The sequence below is a fragment of the Schistocerca serialis genome, chromosome 1, assembly GCF_023864345.2.
Source record: "Schistocerca serialis cubense isolate TAMUIC-IGC-003099 chromosome 1, iqSchSeri2.2, whole genome shotgun sequence".
Taxonomy (NCBI): Eukaryota; Metazoa; Arthropoda; class Insecta; order Orthoptera; family Acrididae; genus Schistocerca; species Schistocerca serialis.
Genome location: NC_064638.1, coordinates 1,186,664,886 through 1,186,687,413, shown reverse-complemented (window position 1 = coordinate 1,186,687,413; position 22,528 = coordinate 1,186,664,886). Strand labels below are relative to the sequence as shown.

The window sequence follows — 22,528 nt, the reverse complement described above, 5'->3', positions numbered from 1 at the left end:
CAAATGACTAGTAAAAAGTATACATAAATAGCAAATAATATAGACACTAATTGATTTTGTATAACCGGACCATGGCAACCTTAAGCAGTTTACAAATGCAGTAACCTGCCAGTTACTACACCTACTGCCCACAACAGACACAAGTCACAGCGTCTATTCAAACAATTACCCGAGGTGGCCACCAACTGCAGCCTTGTCACTGACAACCATCACCAGGTCCATCATGCATGTGCAGAACTACACAAGTAGCACCTGACATGTATAGCTTCTTCATAATGGTATGCATCGGCCTCTGAGACCCCCCCAATTGATAATGTGTTTCAGACATGTATTCTTGTTGATGTCACTCCATGACCCAATAAATTGTACCTTTTTCAAAGGTCTTGTGTTCCCTTGTGTTTCTAGTTAGAACACAAGTGTGATGTTGAGGGCCAAATATTTGTGTGTTTTGAATTCTGTGATTTTTCACCATTTGGCTCTTCCATGGAGGCTTTACCCCAGCCACTTCTATGATAACAGCATGTGCATATGGCTGTGTTGGAATGGTTGTTGGCTGTGTTGACCCAGGCTCAGGTGTGTCAGTTGTTCACCAACCACTGCGCCCCCCTCCCCCCCCCCCCAAAAAAAAAGATCAATCCATGGAAGACTGGGACATTTACAAGTGGCAGTATCGCCTACATTTCGCGGTATTCTGGGTTGTCGACACAGATCATGGATACCCCCTCATTTGTATCACTTACTGTGCCAGTTAGGTTTTTGGCAAGAAGAAGTATCAGTTTCTTTTGATGGTGTAGAGTCTGCTTTACTCCTATCGCCACAAGCACTCACATGTGGTCATTGCGCGTGTTGAATTCTACCAATGTTGTAAACAGCAGCAGCAACTGTGTCAAGTTTGGGTGACTAAGCTTCACGGTTGGTTCATCACAGTTAAGTCTTAAAATAACTTTATAGGTCAGGCAACCACAGCTAAAGTACTTGTACATAATGTAAAGAACAATCAAACAGTTTAAAGTCAAAGATAGTTTATCTTAAACTGAGTGAAAGTCCACGTTCGCAATAGCTGTTTCCCAGTGTGATGACTGGTTTCATATCCTGGAGGTATATCTTCACGTCATATAAAACTAATACTTCATGTGCCACAACTCCCAAGGTGCAAGTGGGCATAAAAACATATCACTCTTCACGAAAACCATTGGTGAACCGGCAGATGGGCATCTGATCCAAACCATACATGATCAGTAAAATGTCTCCAAAACTCTGTCAAAAGACGAGCACAGGTAGCAAGTGACAGTCCATGTCTGATAGGTTGAAACCATCATCAAAATCCAGGGAGTCAACAAAGAATTAAATGAGAGATAATCACATGTTGACAGGATCCACTCAGTAAATTGTTCCACTCTGTTTGCTTGTTGTGATTTAACCCATTTTCTTTGACCACGTGTGGGCTAATTACATTCGTTCCACAAGTGTATGTTTTTTACCACGTGCATATTCTTTGTTCACGAGGTGGGCATTGTCTTCATTTAATGGTTTAAGACGTTGTGTGCTTTGACATGTTTCAATGAAGTACTTGACTGTCTTGGGCATTTACATTGTAATTTTAGGTGATGTGCAGTGATCCAGGTGCCTTTCAATGTTTCTGTACACATCGAGAAATTTGTTCTTGGACTGCAGGATTCATGAATAAATCCAATAAGAAACAGTACTTCCAGACATTTAAAGAATCATGTTCTGCTGATTTTCTGTGCATAATAAAATCAAGAAAGGGAGACAAATTTGGCTTTTGCACAGTATGTGGTTGTGATATTGCTCAAGGTGGAAGGAATTATTTAAGTAATGTGCAGTAAAAATGTAAGTTATGTTAAATCGAACGAATATAACAAGAAAATCAACAGCTTTTTTGCCAAGCCTGGAAACAATGACAGTGATGTAATTAGGGTCAAGTGTCTTGTTTAATTCCTTTCTGGTGGAACACAACGTGCCTTTAAGTGCACCTTATCATGTCGGTGTTTTACATGTTTCCCACATCAGCAGCTGCAAAGAAATACAGCTGTTGTCACATGAAAATGACAAGCATTGTTAATAAAATGGCAAAAAATGCATCATATGAAGTAGTAAAATGCCTTCAGAATGGACCATTTTCTTTGGCGATGGATGGAAGCAATGATACAAATGTCGAGTTGCATCGTACTGTTGTTACATTCCATGGTATACTGCAGGAAGAAGTAGTGAGCACTGTGCTATCTGTACCAGCGTTAGAAGGTGACTCAATAGGGCAAAAAATAGGTAACCTGAAGTTATCACAGCTGAATTCTCGTAACGTACCAGTTGAAAACTGCATGGCTTTCTGCTCTGACAATGTTCCTGTTATGATAGGATGCAAAAATGGGATTTCAGCAGTTGTGAAGGAAGTTCAACCAGTTCATAAGCTGCATTTGCCACCTGATTAATCTATCAACTGAAAAAAGTGCTGGAAGATTAGGACCTAAAGTGGATGAGACACTTGTTGATATATTTCTTAGAGAAGAGGGTCACACAAAAAGAACACTTTCAGTAATTTCAGAACTTTCACAAAGAAGAGGCAAAGAAAATTCTAAAGCATGTATGTACTAGGTTTTTATCTCCAGGCAGAAGATTGGATAGACTACCGGACCAGTGGGATCTGATACTTTCTTTTTTCAAGGAGGAAGTAATATTATGTACCCAAAACATTTCCACAAGTTTGACATCTTTCAGAATACCTAGAGTTGAACAAATTGGATCAAAAGAGTATCAGAAGAAGAGAATTCTTAATTCTGCTACTAAAACAAAAGCATATACTTCCAAATGTGACAAACTCTTCCTAAAAAGTAAAACTTCTGCTAAAACACATGAGGAAAAATTGATTTTGTTCCTGTCCTTAAACTTGAACAAGGCCTTTTGCACTTTCCTTCATGTGACTACTCCTAATTTAACAAACTCAAATGTTGTCCTTCAGACTTCTACCCCCAAAGACCACTTTTTATTAGAACCATTAGCAATTGTTCACCAAGTTTATTATGCCCAAAATTGTAAAAAGCTGAGTTCAACCTGACTCACAATCGAAGAAGTGATGTCGAATTAGCTATCAGCATTCAGACTTCAAACATAGTCAGTGATCTCCAGAATACAGATAAATCCCTTTCATTTCATCAGTGAGAAACTACTTTTGCACTGCCTGTGACTACATCATCAACAAGTTTCCACTCTAGTATGATGTATTAAAGCATGCTCAAGTTCTTAGGTGAGAAAAAATTTCAGATGCACAGTTTTCTTCCATTCTACATCTACATCCATACTCCGCAAGCCACCTGACAGTGTGTGGCGGAGGGTACCTTGAGTACCTCTACCTGTTCTCCATTCTATTCCAATCTCGTATTGTTCGTGGAAAGAAGGATTGTCGGTATGCCTCTGTGTGGGCTCTAATCTCTCTGATTTTATCCTCATGGTCTCTTCGCGAGATATACGTTTTTTCTTGGAAAAGTTTACTATCATGTTATGCAATGGAGAGAATGAAACTACCGATGAGGTGGTGAATGCACTTCAGAGGCAGCTCGCAACTCTTCAGGTAGATGACACTTTGGCTGCAAATCAAGATGCTGCAAGTGATTCCCGATGGACACAAATATCAAGAATTCATGGAGCCAATGACAGAACAGAGTTCAGATCATCCATGCCCACTGCATCTCTGGAGTCTATTTCTGTTTTGAAGACCAGGAGTTTTGGTCCCCCACATTTTCTCAAGACTTTTTGCAGGAAGCTAAAAAGGTCATAAATATGACTTTAAAGTCAAACTAGCATGTGATCTGCAGTGTGTATTATATTATTTCTTGCCTGTGTTATGTTAAACAAGTTTTAATATGTAAAGCCTTTTTCAATTATCGCCTGTCTACTGAAATTATCAAGGAAGTTCTGTTATGTATGCTCCAAACCAATATTCACCAAGCATGCTGCTGTTTGGTGTGGATTTCTTTTTGATTGTTAGGTTCATGTACGAATCATTGGCCTATGATGTAAGTAGATGTGATTTCTATGAAGTATCCCATTTAAAGCATCCCCTTTTCAAAAGTTGGCAGGTATGCACCCACCAACAAGGGAAACCTCCACTAAGAAAGTTGTAGTCATCCATAGCCAGGATTTAAGAAGATGTCTGTCTGCAACCGGCAGTTCAGTCATCTGCTGGAGGTTAATGTTCATCTCTGAAGTCACCACAGCCACTGCTAACCTGCCCATCGCTCACCGTCATTGCCATCTGCCTACAATGTTGGGTTTCTGGGGATGGGTCCTGCTCAGCATAACACTTTCAGACTTGGAAATGTCTTCAATGGTGGCTATTAAACTTAGACAATTTTTCATAACTTATGCTTGAAACAGACTTGAGCTCAGAACCATTGCAAGACATGCTCCATGGTAGTAAGTTTGCCTGTTTTCCTTTGTTCTGAGTGTTGTTTGAATATCCTTCTAGGAACTCACAAATTTCGTTCTTTGAACCTGGACATTTTAAGAAGTAGTTAACTTTTTGTTAAATATTCAAAAAGACTTTTTTTGTTTCCTTTTTTGATTCAAGCACCAGATCAGTTTTCTTCAAATTGTGTGTTAATAAACATATTAAGTGAGAGTGTTTCCTGTTCTCAGTTATCTGGGAGATTTTTCACTGACCTCATGTTCAAGCAGAAGGAACTGCTTTGTTTTCAACTGGATGCAGAGATGCAAGGCACATGGTGGATAGCTTCACCATCACTGGTTCCTGTATTGCTCTGCTGTGGCAGGGGATCCTTTCTTCTGGTAGGTTGTACACGATACAACATGGGTGGCCCGACTATTCATCAGGCTAGGCACCGGATATGCTTTGGAATTTTTACGCTCTGCGCCATCGGCTCTTGCATGGCATTAGTCTCCCATTGATGGAAATGTTTACTCTTCATGTTATAATTCCAGTGGCTCTGCAGTGGGAGGTCCCACACTTATTACATGAGGGTCACTGGGAGATCTCTCGCACACAACTGCTGGTGTGTCACCGTTTGTTTTGGCTGGGCATCGATCAGAAGATGGAATACTTTGTCGTGGCCTGCAACAAGTGTTCAGTTCAGCAGGCAACACCATACCCTGTTTTTTCGCCATGGCCAACCCCTACACAACCTTGGGAGAGTTCATAAGGATTTCGTTGGAATTTTTTAGAAACTATCTGGTTGTGGGCAACTGATGCTTCTTCTCATTTTCCTTATGTCATTCACTGTCCATCTGTGACAGCATACGCGATTGTCAAGGCCCTGTCAAAAATATTCTCCATAGCAGGTTTGACTTGCACCCTAGTTTTGGAAAATGGTCCTTAGTTTGTGGTGCATCTTCAAGGATTTTTGTACCCACAATGACAGTCACCATGCCATGGCGCCTTATTTCCATTCTCAGACTAATAATGAGGTCGAATACCCAGTCCAAACATTTTAAGATTCAGATTCCCAAGTACGTAGAAGATTTCTGGCTTAGGAAGTGGTCATAGAACGTTAATTGGGGCCAAGGTCCCATTGAGTTCGTCAGCCACAGACACTGTTCATTCTCTTCCTGCTGGGCAGGCATCCCCCAATGGCACCAGTTTTGTCAACGTTCACACCCAGTACACCAGTCTGGTTCAGAGCACCTTCACTGGACTCTGACCGTCATCCACAGGAAGTACAGTTGTCGCTTCTTCATGGTTCACACTGAAGACTGATTCGTAGCATGCTACAAGAACCAGTCGCATCCCTGGATGGATGCAGGGACCTCTGCTCATCCCATGGGCCCAACACCTTGTATTTCATTGGCACTGGACCCTCTGGGGGTCAAGCAGGCCTGGTCGTGCCTGCCTATCCTGGCGGTTGGGGTTTCGTCAGCACTGATGGTGGGTATACTTCCTGCAGCTGGTGCTGGCACCTCCCACTGCATGGAGCAGCCACCGTCATTGGTGGGTCAGAAGCCTGGTTCCATTGCCATAGTCTCTCCTCTCCAGTTTGCCACTATCACTGCCCATGCCAGTACTCCTTGTCATATGCTCCGTAGTCCGGATGGCTCACACCACCCTGTCACCAATCCTGTCCACCAGATGTAATGTCTCTTGCAGCAGTCTCTCCGCAATATTTTCAGAAATTTTATAAATTATATCACTCAGTACATATCTCGAAATATCTCTTCTTAACGATTCCTAAACTTTAATATACGATGATTATCAATGCAACGTAGTTTCAAGCCCTATTATTCCTTGGAGCGTCCATTTACTCCATGGAATAGCTTCTCTGCTATCTGTTTTCACTTATGAAAAGAATGAGGCAATGCTTGCCGATTAGCTGTGAAAGAAGGAGGATGTATATGTATGTATTGTTGAGCTAGTCGCCATCTTGATGAGATTCTGTATGAGAAGGAATTTAATACATGAACTAAACTAAAGTAAGTGTGTTCGCGTATTATTTAACTGATTATTATTGACAGTGTCTGCTTACTACGCTGTGTTGCACGGGATCAGTGGGGAACGTCTGATTTACACTGGACGAACCTGCCGTTTTGTATGCTCAAGATATCCAGTTACTTCAAATAAATAAGCTAACATGGTCTTACCAGCAGATCTCCGGTCTCCCCCATGTGATCACTGAAAGTTAATAATTATTACAAATGTTTTCAGGAGATCGACTGACAATTTTCGTCGCACCGAGACTTCGAAATTGCTTCACTGCCTTATAGAATTTAAGTTAAGCTCAATTTAATCAGGATAGAACAGTATTGAACTGTGTGAATGTGATAAGCCGGCTTTGTGAATGAAAATTCCCTTCATATATGCATGTTTTTTACTATCCTGATCAGTGAAGCTAAATCAGGCTGGTGTGAGAGAGGTTTTTAAAATTTTAGATCCCACAAAAAAAATATTAAACAGTTAACTTGAGGTCTGCAGACGTGAGGGGTGCCCTTGTCCAACTCACTTTCATCCATACGTGCCGGTCCATGCAGATCGAGAATGTCTTGTGTCTTTGGCTACTGTCCCCTGCATCATCACGGATGTCTCTTCTCTCACAGCATTTTGGAGGGCAATGCCTGGTCTTAAAACCCTGCAAGGAAGGAGGAGTGTAGTAACCTGCCAGTTACTACATCTACCACCCACAGTGGACATAAGTTAGGCAAGCATAGTGCATGTCAACTTTCAAACAGCATCCCCACAATTACCTGAGGCGGCCACCAGGTGCAGTCTGGTCACCGACCACCAACAAATCAACACGTCTGCCGTGAGCATGCAGCACTACACCTGTGGCACCTGACGTGGTTAGCATCTTCGCCACGCATGACCCTCTGGGCCCTCAGTTGTTAAATGTGTCTAAAACAAGTGGTCTATTTTCATTGTATTCTTGTAGATTTCACTCTGTTATCAAACAAACTGTATCTTTTTCAAAGCCGACCAAGTGTTTCCTTGCTTTCCTAGTTAGAACTACAAATTCCATGATTACATTACAATCTCTTTATCAACAAGGTACATTTCCTTCCACAATCTATTTCTCATACACATCACATCGTTAGCTGCTCCATTTTCATTTACCATTAATATATCAATCCTTCATTTGTGACTTCCGTGTTAAGATTTGGTAGTTTATCTAAGAAACCAAACCTCATATCTGCATCAAACAGGAAACAGTATCATACTAAAGATACATTTTTTTGTATTTGTTTTTAAATCTTGAAGTAATAAGATTTCCTCAAGAGAAATAAAAAAATTTCCAATCAGTACCTACCCTGGTGCAGGCAATTCAAGAGTGTCAGGCTTGGGTATTTGTGGTTTCACTGGTTCCAAACTCTCAGGATATGATATCGCATCTGTTGAAGGTGGAGGAACAAGTATCACTGGTGAGATCAAATCCCCAGTATTAATTTCTGAGTTTTCAGCAACTTTGGGAGGAAGTAATTTCTTCTTTTCTTCAGACTCCCTTCTCTTACGTTCAAGCTCCCTCTCCTTCTCTTCCCTGCGCCGCTGTAAGTACAGAGAAGAATTCAACGTAACATCATAATACAAATCTTACTTTTTATTAAATTAGTATTTTTAAAATGCGAACCTTATCTTCCAGATATCGCTGATATTCTTTAGTGTACTGCTCTAAAAGTCGTGATTTAAGTTTCTCAGCTCTTGGTAAAACTTCCCTCAGTTTCTGGGCATTAATGGCTCGATCTGCCACAGATACTGTCTTGAAATCAGGATGTTGTCGTATCTTTTCAATGAACAGTCTATCAAACAAAAACAGTACTTAGCAATACAATTATTCATTTCAGTAATTAGCAAACACTTAGTTGTGTAAATTAAAAATTAAAGTAAAAGCTAAAATTTGGAGGGAACAAACATAAGCTACAAAGTCAACCACAAAACAAATTTTACATTAGAAACTATGGATTTTAAACTTCTATGAAGTTTGGAAGGTAGGAAGTAAAGCTGTAAGGATGGGTTGTTACAGCACTTGCCTGCAAAAGGCAAAGGTCAACAGGTCGAGTCCCCGTTTGGTGCACAGTTTTAATCTGCCAGGATGTTTCATAACAGCACACGCTCCACTGCAGAGTGAAAATTCATTTTTGACAGGTCATGTTTCCTGCAAGCTCCTCTTCACATACCAAATACGAATAATATGAGGTAATCAACACATACAAAGCAGGGCAGTACAAATAGTAACAGGTTCATTATGAAGAAGTCACACATTTGTTTGATCCATGGGAGAGCACCACAAAATTGTTGAAACACCTGAACTGGCAGACACTTTAAGATAGCTGTCAACTAGACCACAAAAGCTTGCTTACAAAGGTTCAAGAACCTGTATTAAGTGGACTCAGGGAATGAACAACAGCTCACTACATATTGCTTCCATAGGGACTGTGAAGACTAGACTAACTACAGCATGCACAATAGCATTTATGCAATCATTACTCCTGTGCCCCAAATGTGAATGGAATGGAAAGAAACTCTAATGAGTAGTACAATAGAAAGTACCTCTGCCATACACTTGATAGTGGTTACAGAGTATGTTTGTAAAAGTAGACTTTTGAAGTTGAATTGCTTCCTGATATTTAAAAGTGGTGTTTGCAAACTTTCTTTAGTCCATTAACAACAGCCTCACAACAAATTCCTCTCTTATAAAGTTTGTTGCGAGCAATCAGCCACAATCTGAAAATGATTGTAGCATCCATAAATATAACACCAGGAACAAATAGTACACTCACTTTCTACAACTTAATCTTACTCTTGCACAGAAGGGATCAATGTGCAAAGCTATAAAAATATCTGACCACATCTTTTGTGAATGAAAGGTTCTGAAAGATAACCACAGTTTTAAAAACAAATTAAATAATCACTGTATGGGAACTACTACTACTACTACTACTCCACAAACAAATTTCTAATTGGAGAGTTCTTATACAGTTTGGTTGTATTTAAGAAAATTGTTGTAAGATGGGAAAAAAGGGAGGGAGGGGAAAAATCAAGTTGTGTAAAGGGCAGCATGTAGCCATCATTTCACAGAGAAAAAGTATCTAACTTGTAAACCTGTAGGCACGTTCCACATGCATTGCTGTGGATACGATCTATGGAAGAAGCAAAAAACTAAATTAAACTACTAAGTTAGAGGCTTCAAAAGTTTGTTTTTTATCTTTATTTGGTTAAAAGTAACTGATATATAGCAACTGGATGCTGTGGCTAAAATAGCAGGACATTGTTTCCCCAAAATAGAACATTCCTGCACCTTGAATAAAAGGTTTCCTTGCAGTGATTTAAATACAAGGGGCCTATTATTAATGACAGATAGCTTGTTACCAGGTGTCCATTCAGGTTGATGATCCCATACTAATAAAGTCTCAGTCTTCCAGAAAGTTTCCAGACTAAGTGACTAAAAACACTGTGTGGCTGCTGTTGTTGTGGTCTTAAGTCTGAACACTGGTTTGATGAATCTCTTGCCACTAGTTATCTTGTTTCTTGGCCACAGTTTGTCGGAGGCCATTCATGCAGGCAAATAGCTTGTTGGTTGTCATGCCCACATAGAATTCAGCACAGTGGTTGCAGCTTAGCTTGTAGATCACATGACTGCCTTCATAGGTAAGCTATGCCTTTAATGGGATAGGTGATGTCTGTGACTGGACTGGAATAGTTGGTGGTGGGAGGATGTACGGGACAGATCTTGCATCTTAAGCTATAACAGGGATATGAGACACGAGCAAAGAAGTTGGGAGCAGGGGTTGTGTAGGGATGGACGAGGATATTACATAGGTTTGGTGGGCAGTGGAAAACCACTGTGGGAGGAGTGGGATGGATAGTGGGTAGGATATTTCTCCTTTCAGGGCATGGCGAGATGTAATTGAAATCCTAGCGGAGAATGTAATTCAATTGCTCCCATCCTGGGTGGTACTGAGTCATGAGAGGAACGCTCCTCTGTAGCTGGACAGTAGGGCTTTGGAAGGTGTTGGGTGACTGGAAAGATGTGGCATGGGAGATCTGTTTTTGTACAAGCTCCCATGCCTTATCTTTCGAATCACCCAACACTTCCCAAAGCCCCACCGTCCAGCTACAGACGAGCATTCCCTTGTGCTTCAACCTTTATTAGTCATTGTCCTTACCCATCTAGCCCTTATCTGTTCCCATTCCAGAACTACCTAATCCCTCCCTGCACCTAGCTGCCCCACTCTCCACCTCATCTCTGCACACTCCCAGTAGCACCAATAGCACTTTACTGTCCCCCACCCCTACCCTGCTATCCCTCACCCTCCCCGCCCCAGCTTCCTCCTTACTCTCACACAGTTGCCTCTCCCATGATGCCCTGCTGCTCGCAGTCTGGTTCCAGCTGCCAGAGACTGTGGTCATACATGTGTGAATTGCGTTTGTGTGAGTGTATGCATGTGTGTATGTTGCCTATTTTTGACAAAAACCTTTTTGGCCGAAAGCTAACTTTCTGACAGTGTTTTTGTCGTGCCTTTCTGCAACTCAGCATCTCCACTTGATGGTGAATATGTTTTCTGTATTCAAGATTTGATCTCCCTCTACAATTTTTATCAACAACACTTCTCTCCATACTAAACCGACAATTCCTTGATGTCTCCATGTGTACTATCACGTAATCCCTTCTTTTCATCAAGTTGTGTCATAAATATATTTTTTCCCAAATTCAGTTCACTACCACCTCATTTGTTATTTGATCTACACCATCTAATCTTCAGCCTTCTTCTATTGTACCACGTTTCAATGACTTCTCGTTTGAACTGCTTATCATACACATTTCATTTCTTTACAGTACTACAGCTCAGACAAGTCTTTTCTGAAAAGACTTCCTAGTGCTTAGATTGATACTGGTTGTTAACAAATTCCTCTTTTTCGGAAATGCCTTTCTTGCTATTGCCTGTCTGCAATCATATACTCTCTACTGTGGGCATCAGTTATTTTGTTGCCCAAATATCAAAACTCAAAAAGTACTTTCAGTTTCTCTTAATTCCCTCAGTGTGCCTGATTTAATCAAATTACCCCTCATTATCCTTGTTTTACTTTTATTGATGTTCACTTCATAAACTCTTCTCAAGACACTATCTGTTTCATCCAAATGTTCTTCCATATCCTTAGCCATCTCTGACAGAATTACAATGTTGTCTTTTTTTTTTTTTTTTGCTCCATTAACTTTAATTACCTTTCCAAATTTCTCCTTGGTTTCCTTTACTGCCTGCCCTGCTCAATGTACAAATAGAAAAACAGTGGGGATAGGCTGTAAACCAGTTTCACTTCCTTCTTAAGTACAGCTTCTCTTTCATGTAGTTGGGTTGGGTTGGGGTTGTTTGGGGGAAGAGACCAAACTGCGAGGTCATCGGTCTCATCGGATTAGGGAAGGAAGTCGGCCGTGCCCTATCAGAGGAACCATCCCAGCATTTGCCTGGAGCGATTTAGGGAAATCACAGAAAATCTAAATCAGGATGGCCAGACGCGGGATCGAACCGTCGTCCTCCCGAATGCGAGTCCAGTGTATTTTCATGTAGTTCCATTTACAAGTGCAGTCTGGTTTCTGTCCAAGTTGTAAATATTCTTTCACTTCCTGAATTTTATCTCTGCTACCTTCAGAATTTCAAAGATTTTTGTTCACTCAACATTGTTAAAAGCTTTCTCTAAAGCTACAAATGTGATAAACTTAGGTTTTCCTATCTTCAACCTATTTTTTTAGCTTTATATGGTCATTATTGCTTCATGTGTGTGCACATTTCTCTGGAAACCAAACTGATCTTTCCTGAGGTTGGCCTCCATCAGTTTTTCAGTGCTTCTGAAAACACTTTGTGTCAATATTTTCATCAACATTGGGTACAAAACTTTTTAGATAACCAGCCTCCTATCACTGCACACTTTGCTTCAAACAGTCCCCAGGAATGCACTGGAGATGTTTTTTATTGTATGCCTTTCAGGTGATCAGTCGCTAACAGTAATGGACCCATAATGGTTCTCCCTGAAGGCCCCATCAGTTTTGGAAAAAGACAGAAATCCACCAGAGCCACAGCCTGTGAATAAGAGCTTACAGGGAACAGGGAACAGGGAAGCCCCCCCCCCCCCCCCCACTGCTCTTAGGAACTGTCAACAATTGTTAATTGTTAAGCCATGCATTAGAGTATTTTCGTGCAACACATATTTTTGATGAAGATGGGTTTCCTGTCTGACACTGCATCTCTATTTACAATCGGCCATTAACAGTCTATCCTTTGGCTGCAAAACATCCAATGATGATGATAATGAGAACTGTCAAGTTATTTGATCTAAAAACTCTTACCTATGTTAGTTTGCTTTATTTAGGATTGTCCATTGGTTGGTTCAGCAAGTTCTACTGCTGTGACAAAAGGGACATCAAGAAGATGGGATTAGCGGAGCCAAATCATTATGTTCATCTACACTTCTTTTTGTAAATGTGATACAAATTATGCAAATTTTTTGTTTTGCCACAACACAGTGCAAAATGGTTTGAACAACAGTCTTGCTAATATGCAATGCATTTACTGTTATTTTAAATATCAGACTTTGTAAATGTTTGTCCAAGCCACTTCTAAATCGTACTCCAAGGAATGTTACATCCCATGAAATCATTTGCATCAATTATTCATAGCAGGCCTGGTCTGTGACAAACGAACATCAGCATAAGTCACCTCCATTGTTGAAGATTTTGCAATATATTTTCCCATTTCTGAAGCAAGACTCAACTGCCATAAACAGCCAGTCTCTGACAAGCACACATGCATGATTGACAAGAAGAGATATCCTTGGCTCTTCTCAGCTGAAAGAAATACTCGTTTCTCAGAAAGACATCCAGAGCATTACCCCCAATAAGTACTCAAAGATAAAGCTGAGGATACTCCTCTGTAAAAGTCATACCAGAAACTTTCTGAACACACAGAGTGCTGAACTGTTAACCTAATGAACACTCAGATATATACTACATAACAATTATACATGGGAAACATTAGATAGTACATTATTACTAATATTTTTTTTTTTTAGCTGTCAAAGCACAGAAACAGCTTCTAACACTTGCTTCTCACTTCCATCTTGGTATACAGACATAATGAACGAAAATGTTAATGAATCCAGAAACAAAAATGTTAATGATCTGGTGGAGCTACTTGGCAGTGACACAAGCAAGAATACTTGCAGAACAAATGCTGAATGAAATTTCGAGATTAGTTAACAATGTGATACTTTGCCAACAGGACAATGTCATAAACAAGGTGGAGATAAGAGCCTTAAGCAACAGCCAACAGTTGATGTCACCAACAATATGAAAATGTCAGCAAAATAAAATTTAACACACTACCGGAAAAAGGCAATTTTGGGCTGAGAATTTTCTTGGTATTAACACCTTCAAATATATTACAACCTTGAAACCACAACAACACACTGGGAAAATAATTCTTTTGATCATGAACATAAACACAGCTGTGGAATGCGCAAAGTTTATTTAAAAAAAAAAAAAAAAAAAAAAAAAAAGGAAATACGGAAGCGTCCGATCCCACCCGTCTGCTTTGACCCATGACGTCACAAATATGGCGGAAACTAAAACAAACACACACACTTTCCACAAGAAGCCTAATGACACTAACGGAACAAGTGCGGGAAATGGGGTGTTTTGGGTGGGGGGGGGGCAAACTAAATATAAACAAATTTAGACGCCTTGCGTAGCTACAACGTGTAAGTGAAGACAGCCATGCATGAATACCCACCCACCTCCCCAGGGGTCGTAACCCCTGCAACCCATAGAAGATAAAAATGCTTCAGTAGCTGATTAGTGTTTTTTGTCTTCTTAAAAAAAAAATCTCACGGGATAGAACGAACAGATCAGAAAGATAAATATAATAAACTAAAACAGAAATTCAAGGAAACAGATAATTAAAATAAGTAATAAGTGTTTTTAAATTAAAAAAAAAAAAAAATCTCACGAGATAGAACGAACAGATCAGAAAAGTAAATAAAGTAAGATAAAACAGAACTGGAGACAGCCACACCCAAACCAAACTCCGCACCGTCATGACGTCACACACGACAACACCCTTACGTCATGGGTCAAAGCCGACGCGTGGGATCGGACGCTTCTGTCGACCCAAAAAAAAATCACATCACAGTAGTTGGCTACACCAAGTCACAACCAAACTGTCATCTTCCAATCTAATATATACCCTGGGCTACACTACAGCTCAATCTTACAACAGAACCTCTAATGTTCTGGTGGACAACACAATCCGAAACACTGTTTCGCTCAATAGATCTCCACTACACCTGTATAGGTCTAGAGACAACAAAATCTAATCCACCACCCACAATAAATGAACAACATATTATAAACATACCATATATTTTTTACAAGAAACTTATTTGCTTGCATGTAATGTATGCACACATACCCGAAGAACTATTGCATCGTACTTCGGAACAACACACAAACTGCAGTATTGTTATTTCTACAAGTAAAATACACAAAGAAAAACATCCCACACTCGTTCTGCACAACATATGACATTATATGTCAAAGAATATATACTGTGTCTCACACTGTCCACTACACCCCAAATTTCAGGAAAAAAAGGACCAAAAGAGAACAAGATTCTACAAAACTAAGCACTGACACTCACTACTCAGTAATTAGATATTTTGCAGTGTGTAGCGCAGATCATTTAATGCAAATGAAGCAGGCAAGTCTATCTAGGAAAAATGCATTTATTTAATTAGCTACCTACAATGAATTAGTTATGAAATATAATGTAATAACTAATTTTTATTTGTGGGACATCCACAACTGTTCTTCAATATGTTTGTGATAAACAAGTATGCCACAGTGGTAAAATACTTCTAATGACTGAAGTCCTAGATGACAGAAGTCACTTGTGTGCCACTTCTGTCATGTAAGAGTTTGGTATGGTGGATATGTTTGCCATGAAAAAGTAATTCCACCACAGATAAAAAGTAAAGGAAGAACAAACCAGGAGTACCTGTAGCCCATAATTTAAATGAATATTGGTATAACTTAGATTGCCAAATGCCCAGAATGCTCAGACTCTTCCAGCAGTTCATTTCCCACATCCCAGAATAAACACAGTGAATGTATCATATTGCCTACAAAAGTACATTAGGCCTACGTGTGAAGTAAATAATAACTATGGTTGTTGTTGAAATCTAGTGAAAATATCTCTGGACACTGTTGCTTCCAGTTATTGGTAAAACATTTCTAGCTACTCTACTTCTGACTCATTAATTACGCACCCTGATGTCTTTATGTTTCATAAAGTGCATACTTTTACCTTTGGATATATTAAGAGCAAGTTTCCTCCCTTTGCACCAGGCTGATACTTTGTTGAGATTCAACTGGGTATTAGCATTTCATTTTGGATAATACGTCGCTACTGCAGACATACACAACGAAATATGTGAACAATTATATAAAAAAAGCAGTCTGCTAAAAGGCCAGGAGGAAGTAAGCAGAACATGGCTGAAGTACATCATAACTAAATGGACATAAAAAGGTACCACTATCTTCAACCTAAAAGTAGGCTTGAACACCACCAGTGCCTTGCCTGGCACAGTCCTATTGGTGGTGGTATGCTGTTGCCTAGCTATAAACTGACTCACTCAGTGGACATACAGTTGAACGCAGACTCAGAAACAAGATACAATTTGACATTCTTCACATTAACAAACACTGCCAGAGATGAAATAAGTGAAAAATGACAGATAAAAATTCTAGGGCTGATTGGATACTGAACCGCAAAAATTGCAATATGCATGCAAATAAGTAAACATTGGCCCTTCTCTGGAATTTCATTATTGATCCATGCACCCTGAAAATTAATCTTGCATTTTCATTTTGTGTGTTCGTTTCCTAATTTATTGTTATAAATTAAAAGCATTTTTAGATGAGATCTATAGATTATTACAATGTTTAAGCAACCAAATGAATTACTCTTCCAGGAAGTATATCGGAATCAGGCAGAATACTGATCATATCTAAGATTCAAAAACTATTCATGCGATTAGTAGAATATATTCAACTGAAAGCCACAGCTACAAGAATCTCATGTAAACAATATGTGAACATTTATGTCACAGTGTGTGATATAAAAAGTAAGAGCGCAACCAAAACTTGCTATACTATAAAACATTAAGTCTACAAGCAAAATGAGTATAAATGTGCTTACGTCATAAACTTCATATAAAGAATGAAGGCGTTTTCCAGGCTTCCTTCATCAAGGTAAACATTCGCCATTCTGACCATTTCCAGACCGGATCTAAAATATCTGTGAACGATAATTGTGAAACTGTCAACGAATATTTAAGATCATTATGATGCGAAAAGGATTAACAAACTCAATCAGAAGTATTCACAAAATCATTCCCATGTACGTGCTGATGACAACTGAACTAGGCTATAAACAAACTACTCTAAAACACATCTGATTATTACCTTCGAGGAGGAATATTGTAGTCTATATCCACGGTATTTCCGTAATCAGACAAGGCTTTCAGTCGGCTGTGTGGTTCCATCACTCCCAAATCCGACGACGTTTGCGGTGCACTTCCATCACGTCCGAAATTCATGTCTATCTTAACTGCGCATTTAAAGCAGGTATAGTGAGTTAAACATTTTGTAACCGAAAGGAAATGTCAGAAAAATACATTTGCACGTTATTGGCACTTTTTCGAACTTCGAGTAAAATATTTACAAGCATGTCAAACATTGTATGCTTCTCTTTCTTGACTTTAGGGTGATCCACAGATCACAAGCCCCGCAGAACAACTGTAGCTATTATTATCCGTGGAGAAAGGCACTTGTGACTATGACACACGGTACCTTTCGGTGACGCTGTGGATTTAGAATCGATAGCAGCTGGTGTTATTGACAGGGTGACACACACAGTTCCCCAATACTGGAGCGGACTATCACCTAGTTGTCAACGATGTAAATACAAGAGCCAGCAGTACAAGGAAGTCCATTCTACTACTGAGTGAGTTCACTGACAAGCTCCCATGTGTCCTCTCTTCAGACCTAGGAACTTTGTAAGTGTTTGTAATCAAAAGGTAAACGAAAAGTTTACCAAAGAAACATGCGAGGGCTGTCTTGATTAGTATGTTGTGAGTTGTATCTAAGGAGTTGGTGATGTTCATTTATCAAGGAAGTTGACAGTGTTCGTTTTTGTTAGAAGAGTTAGTTGTTGTACAGGAATTTTGCATTATTTTCATGTATCGTATATATGGCAGGAGTGAAAGATGGTAATAGCAACTCTGGGAGCTGGTTGGTGCCAGAAAATAACACGGAAAGACATTCATCGTTCACATGTCAGTATTACATTTTTTGGTACATTATAAGTGTTACTGTTTTCAACATTTTATTCATCTTCTTGTACTATTCCAGCGGCCTTCCAGAATCTTAAAAAGTCGGAATTTTACAAGAATATTGAAGAGCAACTGCCTGAGTCAGCGGATAAAGATATCGGAGTAAACAATTCATCAGCAGCTGGACCTTCAACCACAATAAGAAATACCGTCACAAAATCTAACGCTCTCTTAGTCAATCCGAGACAAGTAAAGTATATTGAAACTATTGACTTTACGTAAACATATTGTGTATCCTCTTAGTTTGTCTACAAAACACTGCTTTAGTACTTTGATGCGGTTGAGAGAAAGCTATGGTCTTGACCTTCAGCACAATCTCTGTTGTTAGAGTACAGAAGTTGAAAGTTTTCGTGTCCAGTGTACGTTTGTTCTTAAGGACTAAAATATGAGAGTGACAATTTCTTGTTCTCCACTAACATAATTGCACAGTGTCAATGCTTATTTTATTTCAACGTGGCCAGTGTATGTTATTTAAATATCTACTTCAAACTGGATGAGAACACATTTCATGATCTACAAACCTGCAACACATGCACATGGATCAAATCTGCACGTAATTTGTTTTACTGAATTATTTAGTTGATTTTTCTGAAAGTAAATCTGTTTCAGAGGAGAAATGTGGCTATTACCTTTTACAGCCTATCTTCAGTTTTCTATATTTTTATCATTTGTAACACTTGTTAACCAGTTTAATACTTGTTTTGATTTGATGTTTATCATTTTTCTGCTTAGTTCCTAAATAATTAAAATTTTGGAAATACTTAAGTGGTTGATACTGATCTTTGACTGTGATGTTATCAAAATGGTGGACATAAGCAGTACAACTTAATTCAACATGTCAACCATGAAATCACTCACTCCGCCATCTAACAACCAGTATCTAACTTAAGGGGTGCTCGCTGAGAAATGATGGTTTTGGGAGGGGAGGAAGTAGTGCCACTCCCTCCTTCACATAAGAAACAAATCCATTAACCTCACATTATATAAACCATACTAAAAACACCACAAATTAGATATCATTATTTTCAATAAATCTACATCCGGGTATAATGAATGGCACAACTTGGCAGCAGCCATGAGCAAACAATAGGCCTACTCACAAAGAGACAAAATAAGATGACAATATTGACATGTGTATGGAATTGGGCATTTCACACTATTTTGGACATTATTTGTATATTTAAACTTTTAAGAAACTATGGAAAATGACATATGTAATGTAAGGTAATTGTACATATTTTGCAGATATAACAAAATTAACCACCAGGCTGATGTAACAGTAGACATGAAAATTGTAAAATTCCTGTTAAGCATGTGATATTAATTTTTGTTTCTGTTCAGATCTAGAGGAAAATATTTTACAAAGTTGGTGCCATTGACAGTTGATCTAGCATCTGTGAATAATATCTAGCAACAATGCTTGAATTGTTCAAAATGGCTGGCAACAATCTGTTTGAACTTGCGGCTGAAGTCACAGGCCTAACAAACATACCTAATTTTTCTGTGCTGAAGTTGTGTAACAGTGCTTTCTGGATTGAAAACTTGTATACTCTAATTTCGTCATTAAGTAAGCCTAACTGAACAATCGGTTCTCATTTAATTGTGGTTGTTTCTGAAATATGAGGATAGCATTCTGGTGGTCTTGTTCCAGTATTTGCCAAATCTAGTGTTCATGTCTAATACACCTGGGAAAGTAAGATGGCAAAAGTGGAGAAAGAAGCTAGCAGGTGAAGAAGAAAAACATTATAAAGCCAAGTTGCAAGAGAGAGGTAGATAGTAAAAAGCAGATAGTAAAAAGCAGCAACAAGACACAAATGTGCCTAAAGTTTCTCCTCGAGCATTTAGGAAAAGCTGTCTGCAGAGCTAAAAAAGCAGTGCCGAAGTCGCCAAATAGACAGGCAGTGGTACTACAACAAGTTGTGAAAAAAAAGACAGTTTTTGGTGAAACAACACACAAAGAGAGATCTGACAAGATTGCATGCTAGACTGTATCAGTGACATGATTGAGACTTTTGATGTTTGTGATGATATTAGGCTTTTGATGTTTGTGGTGATATTAGCCGAGTGTCTCCAACCTGCAAGGATGTCAGATCCGTAAAAGTTGGTAAAAGGGGAGTTCTAATGTACAAAAGGTGCCAAGGAAGAAGCAAGGCAGTTAATGGAAGAGGCCTTACCCACACAATTTGATACAATTGAAATTCCACCCACATCTCTTTCTGAAATTAGGAAGAAAATAAACTCTCTCAAGAATAAAAGCTCACATGGAATTGATGTCATTTCCAGCAGGATAATAAAAGCTTGTTCCCAAGAGATAAGTGGAATTCTTAGCCACATATATAATAGCTCTCTGAAGCAGAGTATTTTCCCAGATAGACTGAAGTACGCCATTGTTAAACCAGTGCATAAAAAAGGGGATACGTCTGATGTTAACAACTACTGCCCAGTCTCTCTTCTGACTGCCTTATCCAAAATTCTTGAAAAAGTAATGTATTGTACAGTAGCTACACACCTTTTTAAAAATAAAGTTTTGACAAAATGTCAGTTTGGTTTCCAGAAAGGTTTTTCAATGGAAAATGCTATATATACTTTCACTAATGAAATATTAAATGCTCTTAGTAACTGGAAGTCACCCGTTGGTATTTTTTGTGATCCCTCAAAGGCTTTTGATTGTGTAAATCATGGAATACTTCTAGATAAGCTCAAGTACTGTGGTATGAATGGGACAGTGCTCAAATGGTTTAAATCATACCTAACTGGAAGAGTGCAGAAAGTTGAAATAAGCAGTTCACATAGTATGCAAAAAACTGGCAAGTTCTCAAACTGGGAAACAATCAAGAATGGGGTGCTGCAAGGTTCAGTCTTCGGTTCTCCGCTGTTCTTAATATATATTAATGATATGCCATTCTATATTCACAAAGATGCAAAGCTGGTTCGTTTTGCTGATGATACAAGTATAGCTGTCACACCCAACAGACAGGAATTAACTGATGAAATTGTAAATGATGTTTTTCAGAAAATCTTTAAGTGGTTCTCTGCAAATGGGCTCTCATTAAACTTTGACAAAACACAGTATATACAGTTCCACGCAGTAAACGGAATGACACCATTTATAAATATAGACTTCAATCAGAAATCGGTAGCTAAGGTAGAATATTCAAAATTTCTAGCTGTATGCATTGATGAGGGGTTGAACTGGAAAAAACATGCTGAAGATCTGCTGATACGTTTGAGTTCAACTACTGCTTTAGTATGGCATGATATTCTGGGGTAACTCATCATCGAGTAAAAGAGTGTTCATTGCACAAAAGCGTGTAATCAGAATAATTGCTGGTGCTCATTCAAAATCATCCTGCATACACTTATTTAAAGAGCTAGGGATCCTCACTGTAGCCTCTCAAAATAAATATATATATATATATGAAATTTGTTATTAAAAATCCGAATGAATTCAAAAGTATAGCAGTGTACATGGCTACAACTCTAGGAGAAAGGATGATCTTCACTACTCAAGGTTCAGTCTAACTTTGGCTCAGAAGGGGGTAAATTATGCTGCCACAAAAGTCTTTGGTCACTTACCTAATAGCATCAAAAGTCTGACAGATACCCACGTAGCATTTAAAAGGAAATTAAAAGAATTTCTGGATGGCAACTCCTACTCATTAGATGAATTTTTGGATATAGTAAGTGGGTAATTTCCCCACCCCCAGCCAAAAAAATAAAATAAAAATAAAATAAAGTGTCATGTAATATCTTGTATAGACACAACCTGACACATTCCACATCATTACGAAGTGTTGTATTCATGATCTATGGAACAAGTACTAATCTAATCAACATGCATATCAAAGAGGCTTACAAATTATTTGAATAGGAATATTCACATATAAATGAAGATCTTCCAAAGTTCTATTCTTATCGACCACTTCACGTACTTCTTACAACAGAGAAAGATCAGAAGTTTGAAAGTGCAGATATTATGAAAATGGGCAGTTACTTATGAATAAACTTTCTCACAAGATACCATCATTTCCACGCAGCGCAGATGCATCGGTTGCTGAAACTGTTTGTGCACCTTATAATATCACCTGTGCAAAGGGAGAATGCTAAAATTATTGAGTAAACACTGTGGTCAAATTTATTTCTAAAGTTGACATTACTGAAGAATTACTTTCTTCCAGTGGTTCTGTAGAAAATGAGCTGCAACCAAGATGATTCAATTCATGACCATCACAAAAGCATTTGGCCTTTTAAATAAGTTGCTAAAAGATTTATCTATCCATGTCTGCAGCAGCGTTAGACAACATAGAGAACTTCATGTACTGAAGGCAAATTTCAAGGATTGTGAAAGAATTCTGCATTCTGAATTCTCAGAGAATTTTGTCATCAAGTTGCAGAAGGAAACACTGCAAACTCATAGGGGTACTTAAAGTGTCACATTATTCACAGCTGTGATATATTGTCATGATCCTACTAATGAACTAAAGCCACTTTCGCATGGTGTTGTATCAGATCCTACAAATCATGACAAGTGCGCTGTTGTTGCCTTTTATAAGGCTATTTTAATTGATTTTCCTCAGCGAGTCCACATTCTGTATTATAAGACTGATGGAACAGCGTCTCAGTTCAAAA

At 38.8% G+C, this 22,528-nt stretch overlaps 2 protein-coding genes across 6 annotated transcripts in view; one reads left to right on the top strand and one right to left on the bottom strand.

Annotated features, from left to right (window-relative positions):
• LOC126418774 (STAM-binding protein-like A) overlaps window positions 1-17,353 on the bottom strand; it is an 81,087-nt gene extending 63,734 nt beyond the window's left edge. The window contains exons 1-5 of one of the 2 annotated variants that reach the window (XM_050085713.1): window positions 17,230-17,353; window positions 16,971-17,115; window positions 16,705-16,803; window positions 8,085-8,253; window positions 7,767-8,002 (exon numbers count right to left, since the gene is read on the bottom strand). In XM_050085713.1, coding sequence (XP_049941670.1) covers window positions 7,767-8,002; window positions 8,085-8,253; window positions 16,705-16,803; window positions 16,971-17,104 — 638 coding nt within the window. In that variant the 5' untranslated portion in view covers window positions 17,105-17,115; window positions 17,230-17,353. Of the gene's footprint in view, window positions 1-7,766; window positions 8,003-8,084; window positions 8,254-16,704; window positions 16,804-16,970 lie in introns of both variants that reach the window. The other variant, XM_050085704.1, reaches the window with a different exon arrangement.
• LOC126418788 (DNA excision repair protein ERCC-1) overlaps window positions 17,349-22,528 on the top strand; it is a 118,632-nt gene continuing 113,452 nt past the window's right edge. For 3 of the 4 annotated variants that reach the window (XM_050085739.1, XM_050085730.1, XM_050085747.1), the window contains exons 1-2: window positions 17,349-17,842; window positions 17,919-18,088. In XM_050085739.1, coding sequence (XP_049941696.1) covers window positions 17,758-17,842; window positions 17,919-18,088 — 255 coding nt within the window. In that variant the 5' untranslated portion in view covers window positions 17,349-17,757. The remainder of the gene's footprint in view (window positions 17,843-17,918; window positions 18,089-22,528) is intronic. The other variant, XM_050085722.1, reaches the window with a different exon arrangement.